The sequence below is a fragment of the Sinocyclocheilus anshuiensis genome, unplaced genomic scaffold, assembly GCF_001515605.1.
Source record: "Sinocyclocheilus anshuiensis isolate Anshui unplaced genomic scaffold, SAMN03320099.WGS_v1.1 scaffold343, whole genome shotgun sequence".
NCBI lineage: Eukaryota > Metazoa > Chordata > Actinopteri > Cypriniformes > Cyprinidae > Sinocyclocheilus > Sinocyclocheilus anshuiensis.
In genome coordinates, this window is record NW_015549598.1 from 1,875,479 (window position 1) to 1,900,474 (window position 24,996).

At 36.1% G+C, this 24,996-nt stretch overlaps 1 protein-coding gene across 18 annotated transcripts in view; it reads left to right on the top strand.

Annotated features, from left to right (window-relative positions):
• LOC107658643 (calcium/calmodulin-dependent protein kinase type II subunit beta) overlaps window positions 1-24,996 on the top strand; it is a 67,742-nt gene that overhangs the window by 30,895 nt on the left and 11,851 nt on the right. For 4 of the 18 annotated variants that reach the window (XM_016447271.1, XM_016447270.1, XM_016447274.1 and 1 more), the window contains exons 7-16: window positions 1,924-2,026; window positions 2,192-2,275; window positions 3,471-3,565; window positions 3,645-3,767; window positions 4,461-4,544; window positions 4,671-4,713; window positions 9,921-10,001; window positions 15,034-15,071; window positions 21,062-21,130; window positions 22,830-22,874. In XM_016447271.1, coding sequence (XP_016302757.1) covers window positions 1,924-2,026; window positions 2,192-2,275; window positions 3,471-3,565; window positions 3,645-3,767; window positions 4,461-4,544; window positions 4,671-4,713; window positions 9,921-10,001; window positions 15,034-15,071; window positions 21,062-21,130; window positions 22,830-22,874 — 765 coding nt within the window. Of the gene's footprint in view, window positions 1-1,923; window positions 2,027-2,191; window positions 2,276-3,470; window positions 3,566-3,644; window positions 3,768-4,460; window positions 4,545-4,670; window positions 4,714-9,920; window positions 10,002-15,033; window positions 15,072-19,522; window positions 19,556-21,061; window positions 21,131-22,829; window positions 22,875-24,996 lie in introns of all 18 variants that reach the window. The other 14 variants (XM_016447272.1, XM_016447280.1, XM_016447279.1 and 11 more) reach the window with 11 other exon arrangements.

The window sequence follows — 24,996 nt, forward strand, 5'->3', positions numbered from 1 at the left end:
ATATAATTTTTACTCGTATGATTTCTCAGCAGTTTTTACATGAAAAATTATTTTATGTCTTGACATAACTATATTTAAATATTTATATTCCAAATTTCCATGATTTCTTAAAGGGATAGTTCACCCAAAAATGAAAATTCTGTCATTAATTACTCACCCTCATGTCGTTCCAAACCCGTAAGACCTTCGTTCATCTTCGGAAAACAAATCAAAATATTTTTGATGAAATGTGAGAGCTCTCAGACCCTGCATAGACAGCAATGCAACTGAAATGTTCCCAGGTCCAGAAATGCTATTTAAAACACGTTCATAATTTAGAAAAATGTAGTTAATGCTTGCATCGTTAATGATTTATTTTATCCACCCGCGACCCACCCGCAAATAATCAGAATGCATTTTTTTATTACCCGACCCACCCGATCCGCGGATTATCCGCAGCGCCCGCGGATATAACCGCCATCCGCGCATCACTAATGCGCGCGCTTTCTCCCCCGAATGTAAACAACGCTAATTACGTCGATTACGCTCTTGGGTACTCTCCAAAATGGCGGAAGACGTAACTCGGGAGAGAAGAATTGTTGAATAAATTATGTTATTCTTGTTTCCTTTGTGCTCAAAAATACCCGACCCACCCGATCCGCGGATTATCCGCAGCGCCCGCGGATATAACCGCCATCCGCGCATCACTAATGCGCGCGCTTTCTCCCCCGAATGTAAACAACGCTAATTACGTCGATTACGCTCTTGGGTACTCTCCAAAATGGCGGAAGACGTAACTCGGGAGAGAAGAATTGTTAAATAAATTGTTATTTTTGTTTTCTTTGCGCTCAAAAAGTATTCTCGTAGCTTCGCAAAACTGGGTTTGGAACGACATGAGTGTGAGTAATTAATGACAGAATTTTCATTTTGGGGTGAACTAACCCTTTAAGATTTGATATATTTCCAAGACTTTTCCAGGTCTAGAAATCACTTTTTTAATATCCTCATATTTCCAGGAATTTCAAGACCATGGGAGCCCTGGTTCTTTAAAAATTACATTAAAATGGTAGTCGTTGAAGGAACAAATTAAAATAATAAATATGACATCAGTTTTCATCCTGATTTTATCTGTTTTAGTTCATTTCAAAGATGTTTTTTTTTCTTGTTTTAAATTATTTTAAGCCATTTTGCTGCCCACTTTAAAGCGTGCTGAGGCTCCCTAGTGGGTCCCACCCAGGGTTATCGTTAACTATAACTAAAAGTAAAACTATTAGAACATTTTTGTTGATTGAAATACAACTGAAATATAATAAAATATAAATAATAGATTTAAAAAAACAAACAAAACAAAACATTTTCTAATTTTCATTTAGTTGAAGCACTAAAATTACTAACTGGAAATAGATAACAACCAAAACTGAACTAAAACTAATAGCTGAAATATTAAATTGTAATATTTAAAATATATATATATATAATAATAATAGTAATAAAAATGTCAAAAGCACATAACAAAATTACCAAATTTAACCAAAATTAAAATGATAAATAAATAAATAAAATATTAATAAAAACTATAATAAATAATACTAAAACAAGACTGGTCCCAGCTACCTGGTTGTGAAATGGCGTAGCATCATTTATCATCTGTATTTTGGTTGTTAGGAGACATTTTAAATGGAAAGCAGTAGTACGTCACTGGAAATTTGCCAATTAGACATGATTTTGAGTTGAAATCAAACTGACAATGTGCTTCTAGCAAACTCTACCGGTGACAGAACATGGCGCTGCCCAGCACAGCTTATATTTTGGGAGCTGATTCTGTTTGTATGCTGTATCTCTTGCGCAGCTGTGGTTGTATGTTATGTGTTAAGTGTTAAAAGGTGACATGTATCAGATTTGGGTTCAGCAGTAATATGAGTGCACCCCTGATCTCCCCTTCAGCCAGAGAACCTGCTCTTGGCCAGTAAATGCAAGAACGCCGCCGTCAAGCTGGCCGACTTTGGCCTGGCCATTGAAGTGCAGGGGGACCAGCAGGCCTGGTTTGGTACGTGGTCACTTCAAACTCTCCCAAAGAAAAAAATCCAACTGTTTTGCATTATTTGTTTAACTTCTGGCATCCAAATGGTTTTCTCCGGCATAAAAACACTGATGTGTTGGAAAGAGCCTGGATGTTGCATTTTTAGATGTGTATTTTTGCGTTCACATGCAGGGTTCGCTGGAACGCCAGGTTACCTTTCCCCAGAAGTGCTACGAAAGGAGGCTTATGGGAAACCTGTGGACATTTGGGCATGTGGTGAGTCACACACTCCCTCCCGAGAGAGTTCTTTGCATCTATTTCTATCTTCTTTCTCTCTCGATGGCCTGCACATATTCAGACACATCAGCTCTCAGATGTGAAGAGCTCTTCTCTGGCAGGTGTTGTCAAGAGGCTGTTGCCTAACAGCGCTTTCACCGCTTCAGCCGCCACCGTCGTGTTTCACATCCACTTTCTCTAGAGTATCGCTAGTCGAGCGGTTTAATTACTTTGCAGATCAGTACGTGGGATGGTGTTTTTTTTTGTCTGGGGTTGGCAATTCTGATTCATTTCGACTAAGTGGTTCATTAGGATTGTTTTGTATATCAGTGAACCAGTTCATGGATTCATATGAGTCATTCTCAAAATGCAACTCTCAAAATTGTTCGCCATTTTACGTTTGTTGTGACAAAATAAATGTTTAGTTAATTTAAACTGGGTTACACTTTATTTTAAGGTGTCCTTGTTACAGTGTAATTATACATTTAAAGGGGTCATATGATGCGATTTCGGGTTACTTGCATGTAATTATGCATAATTTATTGTTATTATACTAGTTAGTACATGTAACATGTGTAACAAGGACACCTTAAAGTGTCCTTGTTACACATGTTAAAATAAAGTGTTACCTTAAACTGTTTATCACCAGGCCCCGTGACTTTTAGCAACAATCTTGAACCCACCTGGCAGTTTTAGTCTCCAAACAAATGATAAAGAAAGAGTTATAACAAAGGACTGGTTTAAAGAATGAATCATTCATTTGAATCTGTTCATTATTTCTCAATATAATTAATCAATTTAAATTTTTAATACATTTATAGTATTTTTATACTATAATTTATATCTTTATACTAGTATTTATATCTTTATATTATTTCATGAATTATAAATTGTGGAAATTATATTCAATAAATTATATAAAGAAATCAACTTAGACGTTAAAAGTGTAGCTGTTTTGATAACATTGGTTATTTAAGTTTATATTTTTTATATAATATAATTTTGTGTTTGTGTTTATATTTGTATGTAATATGTATGCATATGTTTCTTTATAGAATTTATATGTGTATTTATTATTACATTTAGGGGTGTTTTAGGCGTGCCTAAATGTCTGCTTTAGTAGCTGAAGAATTGTGAGTACACAAAGAACGGCATGGTATCTGTTAGAAGTGAGACGTCTATAATGTGATTGCAGGAGTCATCCTGTATATTCTGCTGGTGGGATATCCTCCGTTTTGGGATGAAGACCAGCACAAACTCTACCAGCAGATCAAAGCCGGGGCTTATGACGTGAGTCCCCTTGTGATTTCACTCATACAGTACAACTTGAGTCAAAATATAACCGGTTGTGTTCCCATGTTTCCTGTAGTTCCCCTCGCCAGAGTGGGACACAGTCACCCCTGAGGCCAAAAACCTCATCAATCAGATGCTGACCATCAATCCAGCCAAGAGAATCATGGCCCAGGAGGCTCTTAAACACCCGTGGGTCTGCGTGAGTATTACCAGCCACCGACCAGCCCAAAATACCAACATACACCAGATCACATACACTTAAAGGGGTCCTATTATGCTCTTTTACAAAGTCTTGATTTTGTTTTGGGGGTGTACTGGAACAGGCTCTCATACTAGGTTGTTCGAAAAACACATTATTTTTCACATATTTTATATTATTACAACACCTCTCTCCCCAGTCTGGCATGAACGCTCAAATAGTTCCTGTCTCAAATGAAGGCCCGCCTTCTGAAATACGAAATGTGCTGTGATTGGTTAGCTGGGCCAGTGTGTGCTGTGATTGGTTAGCTGGGCCAGTGTGTGTCCTTTTGAAGTGGACTTTGAGCTTTGTAACTTTTGTAACAGATCTTTTTTTTATGCTCAAACAGCAACATTACAGACTAACTAAAGTTGAAAAAGTGAAAAAGCATAATAGCACCCCTTTAAAGTCAAAATGAATGGACGTTGTGACCCATATTACTTCTGAGATAATATGTTTCGTGATAAAACAAAATGTTCACAATATAAAACGTGGCGGGGCTTCATTAGTCCCCCCTTTCTTTTAAATATACCTGTTCACAATAAGTAAAAAAAGTAAATAGGATCAGTTTTAGTTTCATATTGACATATAAGACTATATGTAAAACAACACTTATAATTTTAATCAATAATTTGATTCCTCTCTTTCCTGCAGCAACGTTCCACTGTGGCGTCCATGATGCACAGACAGGAAACAGTCGAGTGCCTGAAGAAGTTCAACGCAAGAAGGAAACTCAAGGTCTGCTGCTGTCTCTTTTAAAAGTCATTATGCCTGCAACTGGAGTCATTTCATCTGTATATGTATCTGTCTGAAACCCACCGCTCGATGCCTCTGTTCACGTTCCAATCTTTTTCTTACATATAGGGTGCGATATTGACCACCATGCTGGTGTCGCGCAATTTCTCTGGTAAGTTCACATCAAACTCTTTGCATATCTTGAAAGACAAATCGAAGATATGCTGAACTATTTGACTGCTTGAGTAGAGTAATCAAAACCACGAATCATTAAATGAATCAGACTTGTATTCTAAAAGCATCAACACAAACTCTTAACAGTGATAATTTAGTATTATTTATATACTATTAAAGTATTCATATTTTGAATTAGCATTTACTTTTATATTTTCCGTTTTAATTTTACATTTTAGTTTATATTTTAGTACTTTTTAATTTTAGTTTACAATGTAGTAATTTTGTGCTTTTGTCAGTTTAATTAAAAAAAATTTTTTTTTTTGTATTTCTATTTTTATTTCAGTTGTTATATTTAAGCTTTTTTTAATTTTAGTTATTTGACAAGGCATTTATTATTTTCATTTTCAAGTTGTTTAAGTTTAAGATTTTTTGTTTAATATTTAAGTTTTTTTTTTCAACTTTATTTCAATTACTGAAAACAATTTTTAATAGTTTTAGTTAACAACACTGTCTCAGAGTTCACCCAAAAATGACGATTTTGATAATTTGCTCACCTTCATGTCATACCAAACCAGTATAGTTCTTTTTCTTCCATATAATGATGCAATTTCCATAAAATGCAAGTGAATGGTGACTGATTACAAAACTTAATGCATACAAATCTTGACGCCAAACAATAGCTTTATGTGAGAGTAAAAGCTTTTCCTAACTCAAGCTATTATATGGATTCAAAAGACTTGGAATATAGTGCACAAGTCAAATGAACTGCTGTTATGGTGCTTTTATTGTATTGTTATTGGACCTTGACAGATGGTCACCATTCACTTTTGTAAAAAAGAGCAGCATCAACATTCTGCCTGACATCTTTTGTGTTTGATGATGGGAAAGAAAATCATACGGTTTGGAACAACATGAGGCTCAGCAAATGGTGACAGGGTTGTCATTTTTGGGTGAACTATCACTTTAAGTGATCTCAAAGTTAAATATTCATGCTATTAATAAATCCTGCTTCATGCTTTGAAGCATCAGACAAGAAATCTCACAGCTAAGGGAACCATATGTTATTTTCTTATCCGATTTCAAGAGCAGCTGGACGTTCAAAGTCGGTTCAAAGTGTCCTGACAGATTGATTCAGACACGAGCGGTTCTATAGGAAGTGCGTGATGTTTGTGAGCAGCGGGCCGCTTACGGCTTGTTTGGAGAGAAAGAGAATTCTGGATGTTTGCGACTGTGCCAAACACCACATGTGAGAACTGGCGTTTATAATAACATGATTTATTTCTGCTGTAATGAAGCATCTGCTCTCTCACATCCCAACACACACACACACACACACACATGCTCTCACTCGCTCGCACTTCAACAGCAGGCTGGTGGGCGGAAGCAACAGTGTTCCTGTTTGAGGAGCGTTTTAGATGCTCTCTCGCTCTCTCTTTTTCTCAAGCATCTGCTCTCTCACATCCCAACACACACACACACACACACATGCTCTCACTCGCTCGCACTTCAACAGCAGGCTGGTGGGCGGAAGCAACAGTGTTCCTGTTTGAGGAGCGTTTTAGATGCTCTCTCTCTCTTTCTTGCTCTCTCCATCCGTGGCTCGTCAGCCTCTCATTACTGTAATTACCTCATCCCGCAGGGTGACTCAGTGGTAGAGGAGGCGTGGGAGTCCGAGCGTCACTCCACACACTTGCCCTCATATGTCATTCCCTTCTTCTTTATTCGGCCTCTTTTTTTAAAAGGGACATTTTCTTTTTTCCTTTTGAAGTTCTGTTAGAATTTAAACAAGATTTATTGTACCTTAAACGGTAATTAAATTTTTCATGACTATTTAATACCCTTTTCAACAATGCCCCATCAAAGTTAAAGAACAGGCATTGACATTTAAAATTTCTTAATGTAATAATTTATATGTATTTATTTAGGTAATTTTGAAAGTGTCCTTTAAGGCGTGTTTGGATAGGGGGAAAAAATGTTAATTATCAAAAAAGGACACACTTCACTTGTCCGCCTTTGCTATTTCATGGTAGAAAACATCTAGTAAAGAAATTGACTATGATTAAAAAAAAATAAATACAAAATTTGGATTGCCTTTTTAAATAGAAATTATTTAAATTACATTATTTTTAGATATTTATTTACATCCTTTCATATTTTTAGATATTTTCTATAATTTTTATATTTGTATTTTATATTATAATACACAAAATATATTTTTATTTATTTATATAAAATAAAAATAAATATAGAAATATATTATAAAGATTTTATTTTATTTAATTTTTTGTTTTCTACTGTTACGCCCCGTCTAGGGTGAAGGCGCAACATGAAGGAGTATGAAGACACGGAGGAGTTTTGGAAAACGAATGAACAGTATTTTAATTAAACAATGATTTTACAGTACAAGAGGGGGAATTTTAGCTTCAGGAGCCGACAAGGCCAAAATAACAAACAGAAAACAACTAATATACAAACCTCTAAATTCCCTAGTTCACAAAATAAAATAAAAATAAAATACAATTACTTCCCTAACTTCCTATCCAAAAACAATCAACAAACAAGGTTCCAACAAAAATGGCGTCGGTCTCCCTACCTCCCCAGAATTCTATTATATACAATTATTTACAATGATAAGCGAACAGATCCGAACAAGGGCAATCCAGAATCATAGTAAAAAAACAGGCGGAAGTCAGTAGTAAGAATAAATGGGCAAAGCAAACTAACAAACAACAAACAATCTCTCACCAGCGAACACTCGATTGAACACACACAGAAATTCTCAGTCTTACGAACACATGTAACTAACTAGCAGAGTCAAGGCAGAGCAAACACAACAAGAGAGCACAAAAGCTGAAGCAGGAAGTGATGACGGAGTCTCTTATAGGCAGCAAGGAGTCAGCTGATCAGGCAGGGCGTGGCACCAATTAGACTGCAGGCACCAATCAGCTTCTTCCTGGACAGAAGACACACACAAACCCTTCCCAAACAAAAGAAAACACAGAAGTAGAACAAAAGGGACGTAACACTACTATGAAATTGCCAAGTCCTGTTATTAAGGCAGTTATAGTCAACAAATATTCCTTGGTACCTATTTTTTGTTAGATTAAAATACAGTTTTGAACTGTTTTGTTAGCATGTATCTTTAACTACACATTATATAAACATCCATTTAGTAAGATACTCCTGTGTTATTTTGGTAACCGCTCTGATGAATACAACTCGTTAGACTGATTCAAACCAATAACTCAATGAGCCATTTGTTTGTGAATCTGAGTATATTGTTTGTGCTGTATGTTTGTTTGAATAGAGTAAATGTGGGTGAATGTTTTTTCAGATTGACAATATTTTATTTATTTTTTTTCAGAAGAACAAGTAAATTCATGTATTCTACGATATAGCCCCTTTAATGTCTAATGAGAGCTTTTTTTCTGTTTGTCCTCTTTGTCACCTATTCGATCACTTTTTCCCCTCTGTATTTCTACTGCCTTCTCACAACGTCAAAACTCCAACCCCCAAATAAATGCTTTGCTCTGTTTTGCCGTAGCGTAGATTGGTGCTGGCGAAAGCGGCACGTTCCCCGCTGATAGGAGAGAGTGGCTCCCCGAGGAGAGCTTGACAAGAAAATTAGCCTTTTCTTTATTCCAGAGTGACAGCTGAAACCTTATTATATGATTACGCCACCTACTGTAATGGACTCTCAAAATCTCTCTCTGGTTGCAGACAGCGGCTTGTGTTTCCGGCTAACTCTCTCCACGCTAACAGACTGCTTTATCCTTTGGTTTCTCTCTCAAGGTCTACAGCAGTGGTTCTCAACTGGTGGGGCCGAAACCTAAAATTGAATCTAATGTAAAAGGCCGTGTGTTTGCGGTATTTTGGTGTAAATTCATGTCACTTGATAGAAGTTAAAATTAGACAGGTTGACAAATTAGTCAACATGAACAGGTTGCGTATCACCTGCTCTGAGTTTCAGAGTACGTTTAGAGTTGACAAAAACAACCAAATCCAACCCAGTTTAGTTTAGCAGGTTCACCAAAAACATTCTTTGGCAACTCGGGTTAATTTAGAGTTCATGATTAACTCTAGAGCTTGTGCACCTGAAAGTGTGACATCGGCGGCGGACAGCCAATCACACGAAATGTGGAGAGCCTCAGTTTTATTCATTTCTCATGAGAGAGTCAGCACAATTCATTTCCCTGCTAAAGAATGAAAGAGATCATTGAAAAATATAATAAATTTAAACACATTTAGAAGGCAGGGAAAAACATCACAGCTGCCAAAAACTATGAGAAGGCAGCTGAAAGAAAATATCTGACTATATTAATGCAGGTGAATCAACTGAATTTAAGTAACCATTTATATAGGTTCACAAAGAGCTTAAAAGAAAACAAGTAAAATTGTATATATATTCTAAAACCTGTATTTATATGTACAGTGGGTACGGAAAGTATTCAGACCCCCTTCAATTTTTCACGTATTTATATTTATTTAAATTAAAAGTTGAATGTTGAAATATAATTGCTTATGTGTAATGCATTAAGGATATAATATAAAATAAATATAACAAATATGAATCTTTGGATAAAAACATCCATGTTTCAATCTGATTCATATGCATCAGCAGGATTTGTAATCGATGCATCGAGAAATCAAGTGGCGGAGTCTCTCTGCAAGTGCACTGCACTCACGATGAAATGGATACATAAACTAATTAATAAATATTACCGTTTTAGCATTATTAAAAATACATACTGAGTGACTGATACAGTCTTTGCTTGTTTATTTAAATTGAGTTCACAGGTTTAATGTTCTTTAATTTATTGTCAAGATCTAAATTAGCATTGTTGCTTCTAGTATGGCTTTAAAGATCATGCAAAATGATATTCAATATCACACTTTTAATATTAAATAAAGCACATAATCAGTAACTGAGATAATCCTTGTCATAGTTTGTATGCTGTTGTTCCAGCGGCTGGTTAGGACAAAAACTCTGATTAACATGGAAAAGATGCCTTTTATCGTGAATCGCGGTGTAATGTCGTATCTGGTTAGGACACGGTGTGAAACCGGCTTCATGAAATAGGCCATAGATGCTTTCAGGACATTTTTGTGCACTAAACAATTTTGATACTGTTTCTCAAAACCAGTTGAGAACCAGTAGTCTATGGCACGATGGGCATATGTGTGTCTGTGTGTGTCTGGCAGTGGGCAGGCAGACCACGGCACCCGCCTCCGTCTCTGCGGCCGCCGCTGCAGCCGGTACCACCACCAGTCTGGTGGAACAAGGTAGCCCTCGTCCCCTCACCTCTCATCCATCCATCCATCCTCTCTGCTTCATGTTCTCCTTCTCGTGATTCATATTCAGCATGGAGCTTGGGGCATGACACGGTTACAGCGGTCTCGTGTTCAGCACTGCAGACGCCGCTGGCTGACTTTGGGAATGGCCGTTAGATCTCTCTTTCTTCTTTTTTTCTAGCTCTCTTTTTCCTCTCCATCTCTCTCTATTTTTTCATAAAGCCCCGTTCACACTGGCTGTGATATGCATCGCTGCAGGTCACCTTGTGTAGCTGTATTGTTGATTGTAGAGTCGTTCGTACTGCCTTGGGCTGTGTAACCAGCCATAGTTTGTTAATATCTGATCATAAAGGGATCAGATTGGTTTTCTTGCAGCTGAAAATTTGAATTCTGGATAGGAAAGTGTTGTAATTGCAGCAATGCATAATGCATCAAATCAATAATTAATTAATGCATGAAACAAACTGATTTAAAATGCACAGTTTTTTGACACTTTGTATTAGATTAGCTGTGCATGAGTTCAATTTCTAGGGAACGGGTCAATTGATAAAATATATACCTTGGATATATGCTACCATATTCTTAATAATATTTTAATCGTTTTATTCATCTAGGATGCATTAAATTGATCAAAAGTAAATACATTTATAATGTTACAAAATATTTCTTTCAGATAAATGCTGTTCTTTTGAACTTAATATTCATCAAAGAACCCTGGAAAAGAAATGTATCACGGTTTCCACAAAAATATGAAGCAGCACAACTGTTTTCAACGTTGTTTATAATATGAAATGTTTCTTGAGCAACAAATCAGCATATTAGAATGATTTCTGAAGGATCATGTGACACTGAAGACTGGAGTAATGATGCTGAAAATTCAGCTTTGCATCACAGAAATAAATTACATTTTACAATATATTCAAACAGAAACCAGTTATTTTAAATTGTAAAAAGTATTTCACAGTATTACTGTATCATAAATGATGGAATTACTCACTTCTATTGGTAGTTGCTACTCTTATTTGCATTAAGTAAAAATATTTTTTTCATCACTAAACATGGCCAGATCACATCGCAGGTAGTTTCTACTGAAATCGGCAGATTTGAATGAAAATGAATGACTTCTTGTCATTTTGTTGCTGCAAATCATGATCAGTGTGAAAACACCCCACAAAATCATCTCTCCCCTGCTGGAAAAAACAGGTCATATCAGTTTAAGTCACTCAAGCTGGGGGTTTGCGATTGTGGTCACTGGCATGTTGCCAGTCTAAAGCGGTTTCCAATTCTAACCAGCTTGACCATAATCATCTACCAGATCAAAACCAGGCCCCACCAAACATATAGACAAGCAGATGTTATTTAATGTCAAGCTTAGGCCAATATAGTCTCTCTATGTTGATTATCTGCAGGTCTAGTGTTATTTAAGCTGAACTTTCATAGTTTCTGGTCTCACGTGCATATGAATAGAAGTGAATGGAGCACAAAGTCTAGTGTGACTGCAGATTTAGATAGTTCATTTTGTTGTAATGTGATGTTTATGTGCAGGTAAATCTAAAATCGATGCTTCCTGAACATAAATAGCGTAGCAGACGACCCAAAAGATTCAAAGTGCCGATATCAGCAGCTGCTTTTAGTTGGATTTTCCAACAGGGTCCCTTTATTCTCTCTCTCTCTCTCTCTCTCTCTCTCTCCTTCTAGCTCTTCTTCTTCTTTCTATTTGCACTCACTTTCTCTCTCCTCTACATCTCCGCTTGCTCCATCCATCCATCCATCCTTCAGTGTTCTGTCTCTTTCTTCTCCCCCTGGGTTTCTTTTGTGTGTCAGATCTCTTGATTGTAGGTTTCTCTCTCTTTCTCTTGCCTGCCTCCTGATGACTGAACATTGCACGAGAGCACACGCATGTCTCCTGATGCAGGAGAAGCCTGATGTGATCCGATACGAGTGCATGTGTTTTAAATCTGTGTGTTCAGGAAAGGGGGTTCAATGTCCTTTCAGCACTAAATTCCAGGATTGTTTGCAGTGATCTGGCACTTTTACTCTTGGCTGATTCCAGCATCCATGCAGCAGGTTTTCAGTGACGATTAAAGGAATATTATTAGCATATTTAATGTCTGTAGACTCTTGTTGATTTCCACAGATTATTTTCTAGGTAGTCCATTCAAAAATGAAATTCTGTCATCCTTTACTCACTCCCATGTTGTTCCAAAACTGTGTGACTCTTTCTTCTGTGGAACATAAAAGATGTATGTAACCAAACGGTTTTGGGTCCCATTGACTTCCGTATTATTTTTTTATTTTTATTTTTTTTTAAATAAATATATAAATATATGACACTGCTCCATGTGCCTGGAAGAGTTTCACAAAGTCCCAACAGAGGATGAGAGTCCAGTTTACAGTTCCATGGTACTCCGTATACCCGCATTGCACTTCTCAACCTTAGATACAAAAAATCTGAATGACCAGGGACTTCCGTAGTATTTTTTTGTCCATTCACTGGAAGTCAAACAGTTTCAGGTCCAATTGACTTCCATAGTATTTTTTGTCCATACAATGAAAGTCAATGGGACCTGAAACTGTTTTGGGTTGAAACCAGTTACCAACATTCTTCAAAATATCGTCTTTTGTGTTGTACAGAACAAAGAAATGCATACAGGTTTGGAACAACATAAGTGTGAGTAAATGATGACAGAATATTCATTTTTGGGTGAACTATACCTTTATATTTCTGTAACCACATTTTGCAACCATTTATTCACATTGAGGGTAAACTTTTTTGGAAGTAAAATCAACAGCATGCTTCAAATACGAGCAATGGACATTGCAATAAATATAGCCTCCAATGTCCCTTAAGTGAGGCACTTTCATTTCAGTCCAAGACTAGTCTAGTCTATTTATACTTGTGTGAGATTTTGTTTGATAATCATTATAACACAGTTGCACGTTTTGAATTTAGTTTGGTTGGACAGCAATGCATCTGTAACACTTGTGACCTGGTTTACCCATAGTGCACTGCTTCACAATTTTAAATTAATTCCTAGCGGTCAGCATTTTTTATTTTGATCTGTTTTGTAGAATCTCTCCCCCATCCCCCCCCCCACAGATTTCCGTCTCTGCATTTCTCCTCCACATCTTTGCAGTGTTTTTGTGTGTGTCTCAGGTGTTTTAGGTGAATCAGGTTTGTTGCCACCTCGAGGTCACTACAATTGTGTCATGGAGGAAAGGGCTTGAAAATGGCACAAGATGACGATTTGAAAATAAAACCAAAGAGGGAATATAAACCTTTGTTATACATCAGTTAAGAGACACACATTTGAACCCCCTGCCCTCGTCCAGACAAACACACTCCAGATGAACCCGTGCTGATCTCTCTCTCTTAATCTATTCTTTCTTAATCTCTCCTTCTCTCCATTCTTCTCTGCCTCTAACATTTGTGTCAAGGTAAGATTCTCTCTCTTTTTCTCTCTTTCTCAACCCTGCCTCCACACAACACCTTCCCCTTATCTGCACGGATTAATAAAGTCGGGACTTTAGCACCGTAGAAACGCTAAGAATATTTCTTTCTGTGTTGTCATGGCAGAGAAGATTTAAAGTTCATATAGGATTTGCAGGCTTCATTTAATTTGATTTCATTTTAGTGATGAGAAGTTGTCTTAGACGGTTTTTATTCACTTTGACAAACATCATCATTCTCATTTGTGGCAAGAAATTTGCAGGTCCTTGCTCCCCCATGAACCAAATATTTGAACGTATCATGCTTTAACTGCAGTGTGCGTGTGTTTGTGGCTTTATTTAGCTGTACTTTAGGATAGAAGTTAACTAAATCTGACACAACCTGCCTTTGGGAGGTTACAAAAATTATTTATAAATAAAGTGAATAATATACACTACCGATAAAATGTAAGGGGTCAGTTGTTTTTTTTAATAAATGCATACTTTCTTTCAGCAAGGATGCATTAGATTAAATTAAAATAAACATTCTTGTAAATATTGTATTATATATTTTTATCTTATTTTGAGCATAAAGCTCAGGTAATTTTGCTAGGTCTATGCTTAAAAACAAAGGAAAGAAACAGAATTCTTTAACTAATGCAATTTGATTTTTAAGTAAATTTATTTGTTTTATGGATATTTACTAGTTATGAATTTGCGTTATATAAAAATAACAGAAGTCTGTGCTATCTTTATCATTGGAATAATTTTAAAATATTTGAAAATATATTTTCAAATAAAAGGCAATTATTTTAAACCGCAATAATCGTGTAAATGTTTTTTAATTCTAAAAATGGGGGGAGAAAGTTTATTTTAAGGACAGAATTAGGGTTTAGGTTTTACACTAGTTTTAAACTTAAAAAGTTTTGTCTTGATTTAAGGTTAAAAAAAATAAAACCTTAAACATTAACGTTAATAACTATACATGAATGCCTGTTTCCATATATATACATTTTTATCTTGTTTCAAGCATGTAATTTTGTTTGATTTATGCTTAAAAAAAAAACTAAGGAAAATCTAAATGATCTTAATATCTAATGCAATTTGGCTCTTCAAGTATAAATTGAACTTGTTTTATCGATATTTATTAGCTATTAATTTGCATCATATAAAAACAACAGAAGTCTGTGCTATATCTTTTTTTAGCTAAGTAACTGTGTGTGTGTGTGTGTGTTTGCACTTTTCTGCATGTGCACCAGCATTGCGTGTGCATGGCAGTCACTAACCCCTCACTCCTGGACGGGAAGTTTTGATTATATTTCGTGATTAATTCTACCAGGTTTCAGTGTGGGCCGCACCGTGCCTATGCTAAAGCGTGCCACGCTCCTGTGGTGATGCGTGTGCGGACATGCACTCCGCGTGTAGTGTTTTAGACGGCTGTAATCCTCTGGATGTGGGGCGGGAGGGATTTCCCCGGCTGGCTCGGACGATTATGTGACATGTTTGGCCGAGCACCATTAGCGCTCCGGTAATGTTGACTGTTGCTCCCATCCCAGCGTGCTGATGTTTGCGTTTCCTCTCTCCCCGTCTACAGCAGCCAAGAGCCTGCTCAACAAGAAGGCCGATGTCAAGGTAAGCCCCCGTTAATTCCTTTTTCTTCTTCCCTTTCTCATACCTTTTTCTCTTTCTGTTCACATTCGCCAAGCACAGTTTCCGATAGAGGAGGGATTCCTGAACATGTCTTGTCCTTTAATTGTTGAAAGTTCTGGCATCCACTCTGTGTCTGATCTGAAGCAGATCTGTGTGTTTGCAGTGTTTGTCTCCATGTTCTGTCCTTTCTAGCAGTGTGTGTTTGTGTCTATTCTGTGAGATTAGATTCATTGGTTCTTCACTAAGTAAGCTGGACAGTGAGCTGGTGGTGGGCGGTATAGTAATCTTATTTCATAATATGAATAATATTATATTACGGTCACAATGTATATCACAATAATAGCCATTTTTTCCCAAATCCAATCCAAAAATGTTTTATGTATTATATAACAACATACTAATACCTCTTTTTGGATTATTCAGTGAATAAAATGGTTTACAAGGAATCTAATTTAGTTTTTTGCAACTCAATGAATGGAGTTTTTTTAAAAGATTATGAAACAGTTTAAACCAGTATTACATATAAATATGATTGGATGAGCCATACATGGTGTAAAATAACCTTTATAGGAACAACTGTGACTATTTGTGATGCTGCAACCAGTGTTATTTTAGTATAATTTATAGGCTATCATTGCATTTATAAATGTTGAATTAGATTTTATATTTATTTTTATTTATAAGCTATCATAGTATTTATTTATTTGTATTTTTTATATAATTTTTATATTTTAGTTTGAATTTTAGTAATTTTATGTGCTTTTGTCATTCATATTTGTTTTTGTGTTTCTAGATATTAATATTTAGCTTTTTTTGTTTTAGTTTTATACATTTTAGTACTTTGACTAACTTAATTTATTTTTTATATCTAATTTTCATTTAATAGTTTTTTATGTTTCTGTTACGTTTAGTTTATTTTTTTGTTTTAGTTTTAGAAATTTACAATTATAATTATTTAATTCATTTCTCATTTTAATTCAATATTACTTTTTCTTTAAAAAATATTTCTGTTTAGTTCTAGTGTATTTTTTATTTCAGTTTAAGTTTTAGTAATTTTAGTACTTCAGCTTTTTCAGTTAGTTGCCAAGGCATTTTGAAAAAAAATTTCAAATTCAAGCTTGGAACACCAAAAACTCTGGTTGCAACCTACAATTACACACGTCAGATTTTTTAAAAATCGCACCACAGTTTAGCAAAATCTTTACTAGTTGACCCATTCCTGCCGTCACTGCATCATACCGCCCAGCCCTAGTATAAGCGTGTGCGCTCAACCTTGATCTTTCTTTAATTTCTGATCTGCATCTTATCTCATTATTATCTCTGAGCATTCCGGCGCTCGGTTCGGCCCGGCGTGCGTCACGCGGCATCAGGTGAACGCGCACAGACGTTGACCTCCGACCCGTAATGAGCTGTTAGAGAGAGTGCACTTGCAGGTTCATTTGTTCTGATACATATAATCCTCTCAGACAGAGTAAAAAGGTCGGCTTTCACCTCTGTTGCACCGCAGAATTAGAAATGAAACTGTTGACTGCTCTCTATTAGGGATTGGATATGGAGTCTAATCTAGAGAATAATTCCCTCCACTCTGAGTATTAATCATACGTTACGTAATCTTTTAGCATGCATGTTTTTATGAGGTCGACGCTAAAAAGCACTCCAAGGAAAATCCTGCGACTCTGTCCTGCGCTGATGCCGCCACAGTGACAGCTTTTGTACCTTTATTTCTGAGAGTGTAGAAGGATCTCGCTTCACAGCCTCTTCAGATTTCTTTCTTTTTCTAACCGTCAATTTTTGTTTTTAGGTGCACTGTCTCTTTAAATTGGATGTTAGGAATAAACACGTTATATGTAGAGTAGAAGTTTTAGTGCTTTTGTACCGTCATAGAAAGATTAAAAAATCTGATATGATATGCTTCCAGTATTGAATTGCACAAAAACACCAATATTGGTATATACACTACCTTTCAAAAGTTTGGGGCCGGTAAGATGTTTAATGTTTTTGAAAAACATCTCCTATGACTCACCAAACCTGCGTTTATTTAATCAAAAGTACAGTGTTATTTAAGTATGATTGAGATACTATTATAGTTTTTATTAATATTTTGAATCATTTTTGTTTTCCGTTTTTATTTTAGTTAAAATTTTAGTAATTTTCTTGTGTTTTTGTAATTTTTAGTAGTTTGTATGTATATATATATATATATCTTTCCGTACCCACTGTATATATATATATATATATATATATAGGCCTATGCATACATACATATAACTTTTTTTATTAATAATTGTTTTTCCAGTTTTATTTATTTTAGTACATCAATTTAAACTGAATTCAAATTTGAAATGTTGGCCACTAGCTGAAATAATAAAAAATAGCTAAAAAATATTTTGTAACATTATAAATGCATTTACTGTCACTTTTGATCAGTTTAATGCATTTCTGCTGATGTATTTCTTAAAAAAAAAAAATAAAAAATCTTACTGACCCCAGAGTTTTGAACAGTGTAGTGACCAAGCGGCAACCTCCCGCTCTCTCTGGTGAACCCACGGAAGTGACTTAAACTGTAATTCATCAACTGGCTGCTAGAGGCTGGCTACAAAAGGGAGTCAATCCCATAGACTCCCCATGTTAAAATGCCCAACTTTACAGCAGAAAAAAACATGTTTACAGCCTGGTTCAAAAAATGATTTTGGTCTATATAGCTAATTTTACCCTTCATGACAACTGTGAGGGGGGTGAATTTTTTTATAACTCATCCGTTTAAATTATATTAAGCCTTAAAGTTCTGCATAATTAAGGGCGTGGCCACTTGAGTGACAGGTGGATTGCCACTGCTGTCAACACCGTCGAGCTAGGTGGGCGTGGTTTCAGCAACCAGCTCCCGCCTCTTTGCCCATTTTCGATTATCTGGGAGTGACGCGCTGCCAAAATGGCGACGGCCAGCTCCGCCTACTTTAGGCTTTAAAAACACTCTTCGGAAACCTACGGGTGATGTCACGGACACTACGTCCATGTTTTTATACAGTCTATGGTAGTGACCCATATGCATTCATATTGTATTTTCTCTCCGTATCTGACTGCAGTTGAGTCTGCCCACATCAGCATTTCAGTCAGACTATGTTCTCTTCCTCAGCTGAGTTCACTTCTTGTTAGCCGCCGAGAGGATCTCCTCCACAAGTTCACTCAAAACTGCACCTGCGGTGGGAATCGTTAATTTTTTCTGGCACTCTCATTAGCCACTCAGGCAGGTGTGATCTTTCATCGGCCGTTTGATTGTCAGCCGCACTAATGAGGCACTTTTTTGTCTCTCGTCGCCAATCATTCCATGATTCCTCCACCCACGCTTCGCTTCGGATCCACTATATCCATCCCGATCCAGAGTGTGAGTGTTCGCGAGAGCAGCGGCGGGAGAGAATGTAGCTCTCACTCCAGGAATAGCTGGCGGTTTGAACCCAGGGAGCCGGGAGACAGAAATAGACGCTTCCACTGCGCCTCACTCATTGCTTAGCAACTGGCTCGCCACACTCCTTCATTCTGACATTTCCCTCTTTTTTCTACTCTCCAATATTCTCACTGTCCTGCCTTTTGTGCTGCAGTGCGATGAAGAGCATCACGGCAGGAGGAATTGTGAGGGGACGCGTGGATGAGCGTGATTTAACTCTAGTAGACACTCACAAACACAAGCTCAGGGGGAAAGAAACAACAGATGAATAAAGGGACAGGAAGTAGAATTGGAATGACAGGAAGAGGAGTATACTGAATTGTAATTTAAAGAAATGAAACTAATCTATCTGTCTGTCCGTCCGTCCACCCACCAACCAACCAAACATTTTATCTGTCTGTTGTTCTATCTATCATTGTATCTGTTGATTTATTGATCTATCTCTTGATCTTTCATTCAATCATTCTATTGTTCTATCGCTTTGTCTGTCATTCTATCTAACGTTTGTTTGTTCTGTCGTTCTTCCTGTGTTTATTCATTCGGTTATTCGTTCTGTCGTTCTTTCCGTCTGTCTGTCTATCTGTCTATCTATCTATATATAGCTTGATTAGACATTAGACAAAACCTAAACTTTTTTCTTCCTCTGAAAGTAATTTCATAACTGTAGAGATACAGGAACAGTCCTGTCAACACCTGCACTGACTCAATCCCATCAGCAGCTCTGTGAGTGTGTGTGTGTTTACAATAATGTATTAAGATATCTGAGAAGAGAAGGACTTAAGGACTGTTCTGTACATTAAACCACATCAAGACTCTTTTATCCACCAGACAAACTCACTTTCTTGCCAAAAACCCACACGCGCACCTTCTCTCAACCCTCCTGCCTCTCATGCATCTGTGCCATTCTGTGTTTAATGTTCATCTCAGCCTTCATCATAACATGTATTTTAACTCTCTCATTCCATCCCTCCATCACCCCCTTTCCACCAAGAAACGGAAATCCAGCTCCACCGTTCAGTACATGGTGAGAATGATGTTTAATCCTAATCTCTTTATCCCTCCATCCCTTTCTCATCGCACTCTTGTTTATCCATTCATTCATTTGCTCATCCTGTTGGGCTTTTATGTCATTTAATGCACAATGTCGAATAAATCTACTCTTCCTCTGTAATGATCGATATTGATTCTTCTCTTGCTCAAATGTCAAGCGGTTGGTTTAAAGGGTCAGATGGCACTAAATGACTCCTCAGACACAGGTGAGGGTCGTAGTGTTTTTGGATTGACGTTATTGTAGGGTTGTAGCGAGTCAGTGTTGACTGTTGTTTTGTTTGTTTTAGACTGTGGTACAGAATGTCTTTTCGTTGTTGCTTCCTTGTGTCTGTCTGCTGTTGTGTGTGAATGTACTCAATGTAGATCCATAAGGACTCTCCTCTAGTTGTGCTTTCCTACTGCGACTTTCTCTAAGAAAACAATTGACCAAGCACGGGTTGTCTGAACTGTTTGCTTACTTCTGTTTGCTTTTTTTATTTTGTTTCCTTTTATTCAGCCTGCTGGGATAAAAACATAGCATCTTAAGATGTAAAAGGTGTTTTTTGCTGGTCCAGGGTGATCTTCTAGCTTTAACCAGCTTTATCAACTCGGCCTACCAAGTCAACTTTATCCTAACCATCTGGATTTAGACTAGCTTGGACCACATAGAAACCATGTAAAACCAGCTATCAGACACTGGTTTTAACTGGATTTTCCAGCAGTGCAATGCAATAAATTGTAATTATTTCAAAAAACGTATTTTTAAAAGAGCGAAAAAAAAAAAGTTAAATTGGTTAAAAAAAGAAACACATTTATATCAATACTGTAATGCAGTTTTTGTACACCTTGGTAATTAATTTTTTTTTTACATCATATGTATAATTTTTACATACAATTTTTGATGATAATCTAATGATAATCACAATTTGAAAATTATGGTATGTACAAAAACATAAACTAAGTTTCATCTATCCTGTTGGTCTAGCGTTCCATCTATTGTTCTATCCGTTGTTCTATTATTAAAATTAATAATTAATGAATCAGTTACTTAACAATATTTATTATTAAATTAATATATAAATTATAAAAAAAATAATTTTGTTTATCTATCTGTTAGTCTATCGTTCCCTTTAATAATGAATGAATCTGTTACTTAATAATATTAATTATTCAATTAATAAATAAATTAATTTAAAAAATCATAAAATATTAAAACTGAAAACATCCAGATACATTATGGTAATCAGAAATTTTCGGGGATTTGTGCTAAGTTGTCATAAAATAATTGTCAAATAATTTGATTGCTCCCAACAATAAGCCTAATTTTCTTAAAATTTCTTGTTTTTCTTTGTAATTTTGAACTATTGTGTGTTCAGATGAAACACAGTCCTCTCTCACTGCCAAACACGTTATCACCTCCTGCTCTCTCTCTCTATTTCTCTCTTTTCTTGCCTTAAACACCCACTTGACACCCTTTAACACTGTTTTGTGTTCTGCACAGCCGCAGTCAAACAGTGCCAAAAACAGCATAGTCACCAGTCCCAAAGGAAACGTCCCTTCTCCTGCTCTGGTATTTACCTCCTTGTTCTTCTCTGTTCTCTCTCGCTCCATCTTCTCGTCTGACTCGTCTGTCACTTTGGCTTTCTTCTCCTGTCTCACACGTGTCTGTCTGTGTCAGCGTCTGGTGCGTCTCTGGCCACCTGTTGTAGACGCTGTGTCTGTCAGCGACTTGAATCCAAGCGCATCTTCATCTTTGTCATCGAAACAATGTCAATGTTAGGGTGGATGGTTTTTATAATCCAGATTTGAAGAATTTTGATGCTTTATGTTTTCACAAAGATGTGTGCTGAGTGTGTGCATGAACATTGTGTTTTTCATTGTTTGGATCAATGGCAGACCAACCAAACTTAGATGTTGGCTCTATGTGTTTCAACTATTTTTGAATCACATTATGACCGTTATAATGTTTCAGTAAATATATGTGTTTGTGTGTACGTCTCTGTGCATTTTTGCTTCTTTTTATATAATCTAATGCTGTAAAACCTGATGTACAGACATGATTTATTTTCATTATTTCTGTTATTGTAATTAATCAAGTGTGATGTAAACCAGTGCAATATCATCTAATAAAACCCAGATTTCTTATTGTTAGTTAAAATTTGTTTGAAATAACTATTCAGAACCTCACAATTACATTGTTTTATGATAGATACAGTGATCCAAAAAGCATTTGGCCACTTGAGTCACATTTACAATGTCATTGCATTAGATTGAAAAATAAATTGTATTACTTTGTTTAAATTTTGTATTATTTTGTTATTTTATTTTATTTTGAAGTTTAGTTTAGTTTAGTAACTTAATGCAGGGATTCCCAAACTATTTGTCAGCTGATCTAAAATATTTAGTTGATATCTACCCTGAGATTTTAAGTTAATATTTCTATGATTTAACAAAACTTTAAAAAGTTCACAGTTCTCTATCATCAGTTAATAATCACATGATGATTTTATGTCTTTTTTTAGTACATGTTTTGATTGTTTTATTTTTAGAATTATTTTAATTTTACATTTTTTTGTGATTTAATTGATTAGCTTTTCATAAACTCACAAAGTTTCCTTATGAATCCCAGTTTGGGAAACCCTGCCTGATCTAATACAATGATATTCAGACATATTTTTAAATGCAACTTAAGTGTTCAGCTGCATTTTTGGACCATTTTGGATGCTTCAGCTGCAGGTTTTCAATATTTTATATTGTTTAAAGGGCAGAACTTCTCTTGAGCTTAAAAAGTATTGTGTTAAAACACGTTGTGTTAACACATCGTTAGTAAGAACTATTTTGATATTCTGATAGAGATAATCACATTTTGTTTAGCACATTTCACAGTCCTTAAGCTTATTTTACCCTGAAACAATATCTTTGTGATTTCTATACATTTTGTTTTTAAATGAAAGCACTTAGTATTCAAAAGTTCTTTAAAAAGTTGGGATTAGATGCGTTCACATCTTTGGACTGGCTTCAGATGTTGGGCTTTGGCCTTTGGTTGTCCTCTGCTTTTAACCAGAGCGACTAATAACCTCCATCGACTTCCTCTTCCTCTCTCTCTCTCTCTCTCTCGCTCTGAGACTGCTCTCTCTCCATCTCTCGTCTTTTTTTACTAACACTTGTTTTATTCTTGCCATCTCTTCACCTCCATCTCATTTTGCTCCTGTTTTTTCCTCTCTATCTTGCTGTCTCCTCCTCTTCCTCTTCTCTCTCTTTCTCTTTAGGAGCCTCAGACCACTGTTATCCATAACCCAGTGGATGGGATCAAGGTACATCCTTCTGCACCTCCCTCCACATCCTCTTCTCTTTCATCCTCCACTTTTCTCTCCTCCTCTCTCTGCCTCTGTCATCTGCTGCCAGTCTCTTGATTCTGTGGTGCGAGCGAGGATGTTGTTTTGGGATTGTGAGTGAGCGTGTAGTCGCATTAGGATGGGAAAGTGTTCGAGTAAGTGTGTGGTGTTTGGTACAGTGTTCAGTGTTAATTGTTTCAGGTAAAACAATGACGCAGAATGTTCTTTTGACCCTTAGTTAGTCAATACACACATGGTTTTTAAGCAGAAATTAGTTGAACTTCAACATGAGAGCGTTTTACTTCAGTAATATGACATATTTGCAAAGTGAAACAGTTTAGTCAACAAGAATAAAATTGCACTAGTTTTCAAAGGTTTGGGGTTGGTAAGATTTATGTTTTTGAAAAAAGTCTCATGCTCATTAAAGCTGCAGTAAAAAAAAACAGTAAAAAAAATACAGTAAAAATAGTACAATTATGAAATATCATTACAATTTAAAATAACTCTTTTCTATTTCAATATATTTTAAAATATAAGTTATTTCTGTGAGGCAAAGCTGGATTTTTAGCATCATTACTCCAGTCTTCAGAAATCATTCTAATATTCTGATTTGCTTATTATTGTCAATTTTGAAAACAGTTGCAGTGCATGATATTTTTGTGGAAACTGACACTTTTTTTTTTTTCCTGACCCCAAACGTTTGAACAGTAGTGTAAACCAGGACTTTTATGCACTGAAAATTAACACTCCTCTAAGCTCCACCCCCCTCGGTTACTGTTGCTAACTTGATTGTGAGAAAAATGTGCTCATAAAGTGGTAAAAATTGTTTGGATATTGTTCTAATGTGGGTTGGAATGGTGTGACATTGCAAAGCATTTTATCTGCCACTTTTTTTTTGTAAGAAATTGTTAAATTATGCCATAACATTAAAAAACAAACAAACATATTTTGGGATCATTTTCATTAAATTGTGTTTGAAACTAACCATAGCTTGTCTGAAAAAAAAAAAAAAAAAAGATAAAAAATGTGTATCCTAAATGCAATGTAAGTTGCTTTGGATAAAAGCATCTGCCAAATGCATAAATGTAAATGTAGAAAATGGCACATGGCAACAGTTACTAAGGTAGGATTGGTCAGTAAGGCGGAGCTTAGCAACAAGTCAGTTGATTGGATCATGAAGTCTGCCAAAAAGGAAAGTTGTTTTAATTCCATCAGATAGTTAGATTTTATTATTATTATTATTATTATTATTACATGTTGACTTCAAGAGTGTGATTTAAGAGTCATTATTAATTAAAAAATATTATTTTGCTATTTAAATTGCTAAATAAAATAATTATATTAAACTAAGAGTTATTATAGTTTACTAAAACTAAAAATGAAACTAAAAAAAAAAACATTTTCATTACTTGAAATAAAATACACATTACCTGAAATAAAATAAAATATAAAAAACTATATATTTCAGCTAGTTGCCAAGGCAACACTTCTCATTTTAATTTAGTTTGACTTGATGTACCAAAATAACAATCACTAAAACTGAAAAAATCCTACTTAAAATGACAGAAACATGCAACAAAATGACTAAAACTAACTGAAATTAAAACTGTTTATTACATTTTTAAACAAATATTTCATACTGTTCATTTTCGTTTCTGCCTTATTAAAGACCACCATTTGAAATCATCCAATCAGGCTCTCTCATTTTTACCAAAAATGTTTCCTATCCTGCCTCCATAATGCTCCTCTCCCTCTCTGGCCGCCCGTCCCCATATGCATGGCCACAGCTGGCTGAAGTCTGACAGTCCGTTTGTCTGCAGCTCAGACCCTCAAGGTGCCTTAACTCGCCCACGGGAACCTGTAGAGAGAAATACAAGCAGACGGGGGCTCAGTCATTTGCATTTGTAATACGTCAGAAGCTAAATGTGAGCTATTAAATGCCTCTGTGTGTGTGTGGGTGGTTACATGCATATGCAGAGGAGAGGGTGCAGGCGGCTGCAGCTGCGTTCTCAATGCTGCCATCTGGGAAAGAGACGTGGAGATGCACAACACAGGAACTGGGTTTCATTGGATGGCTGTGTTATAGCCTCACCAGGTGGCT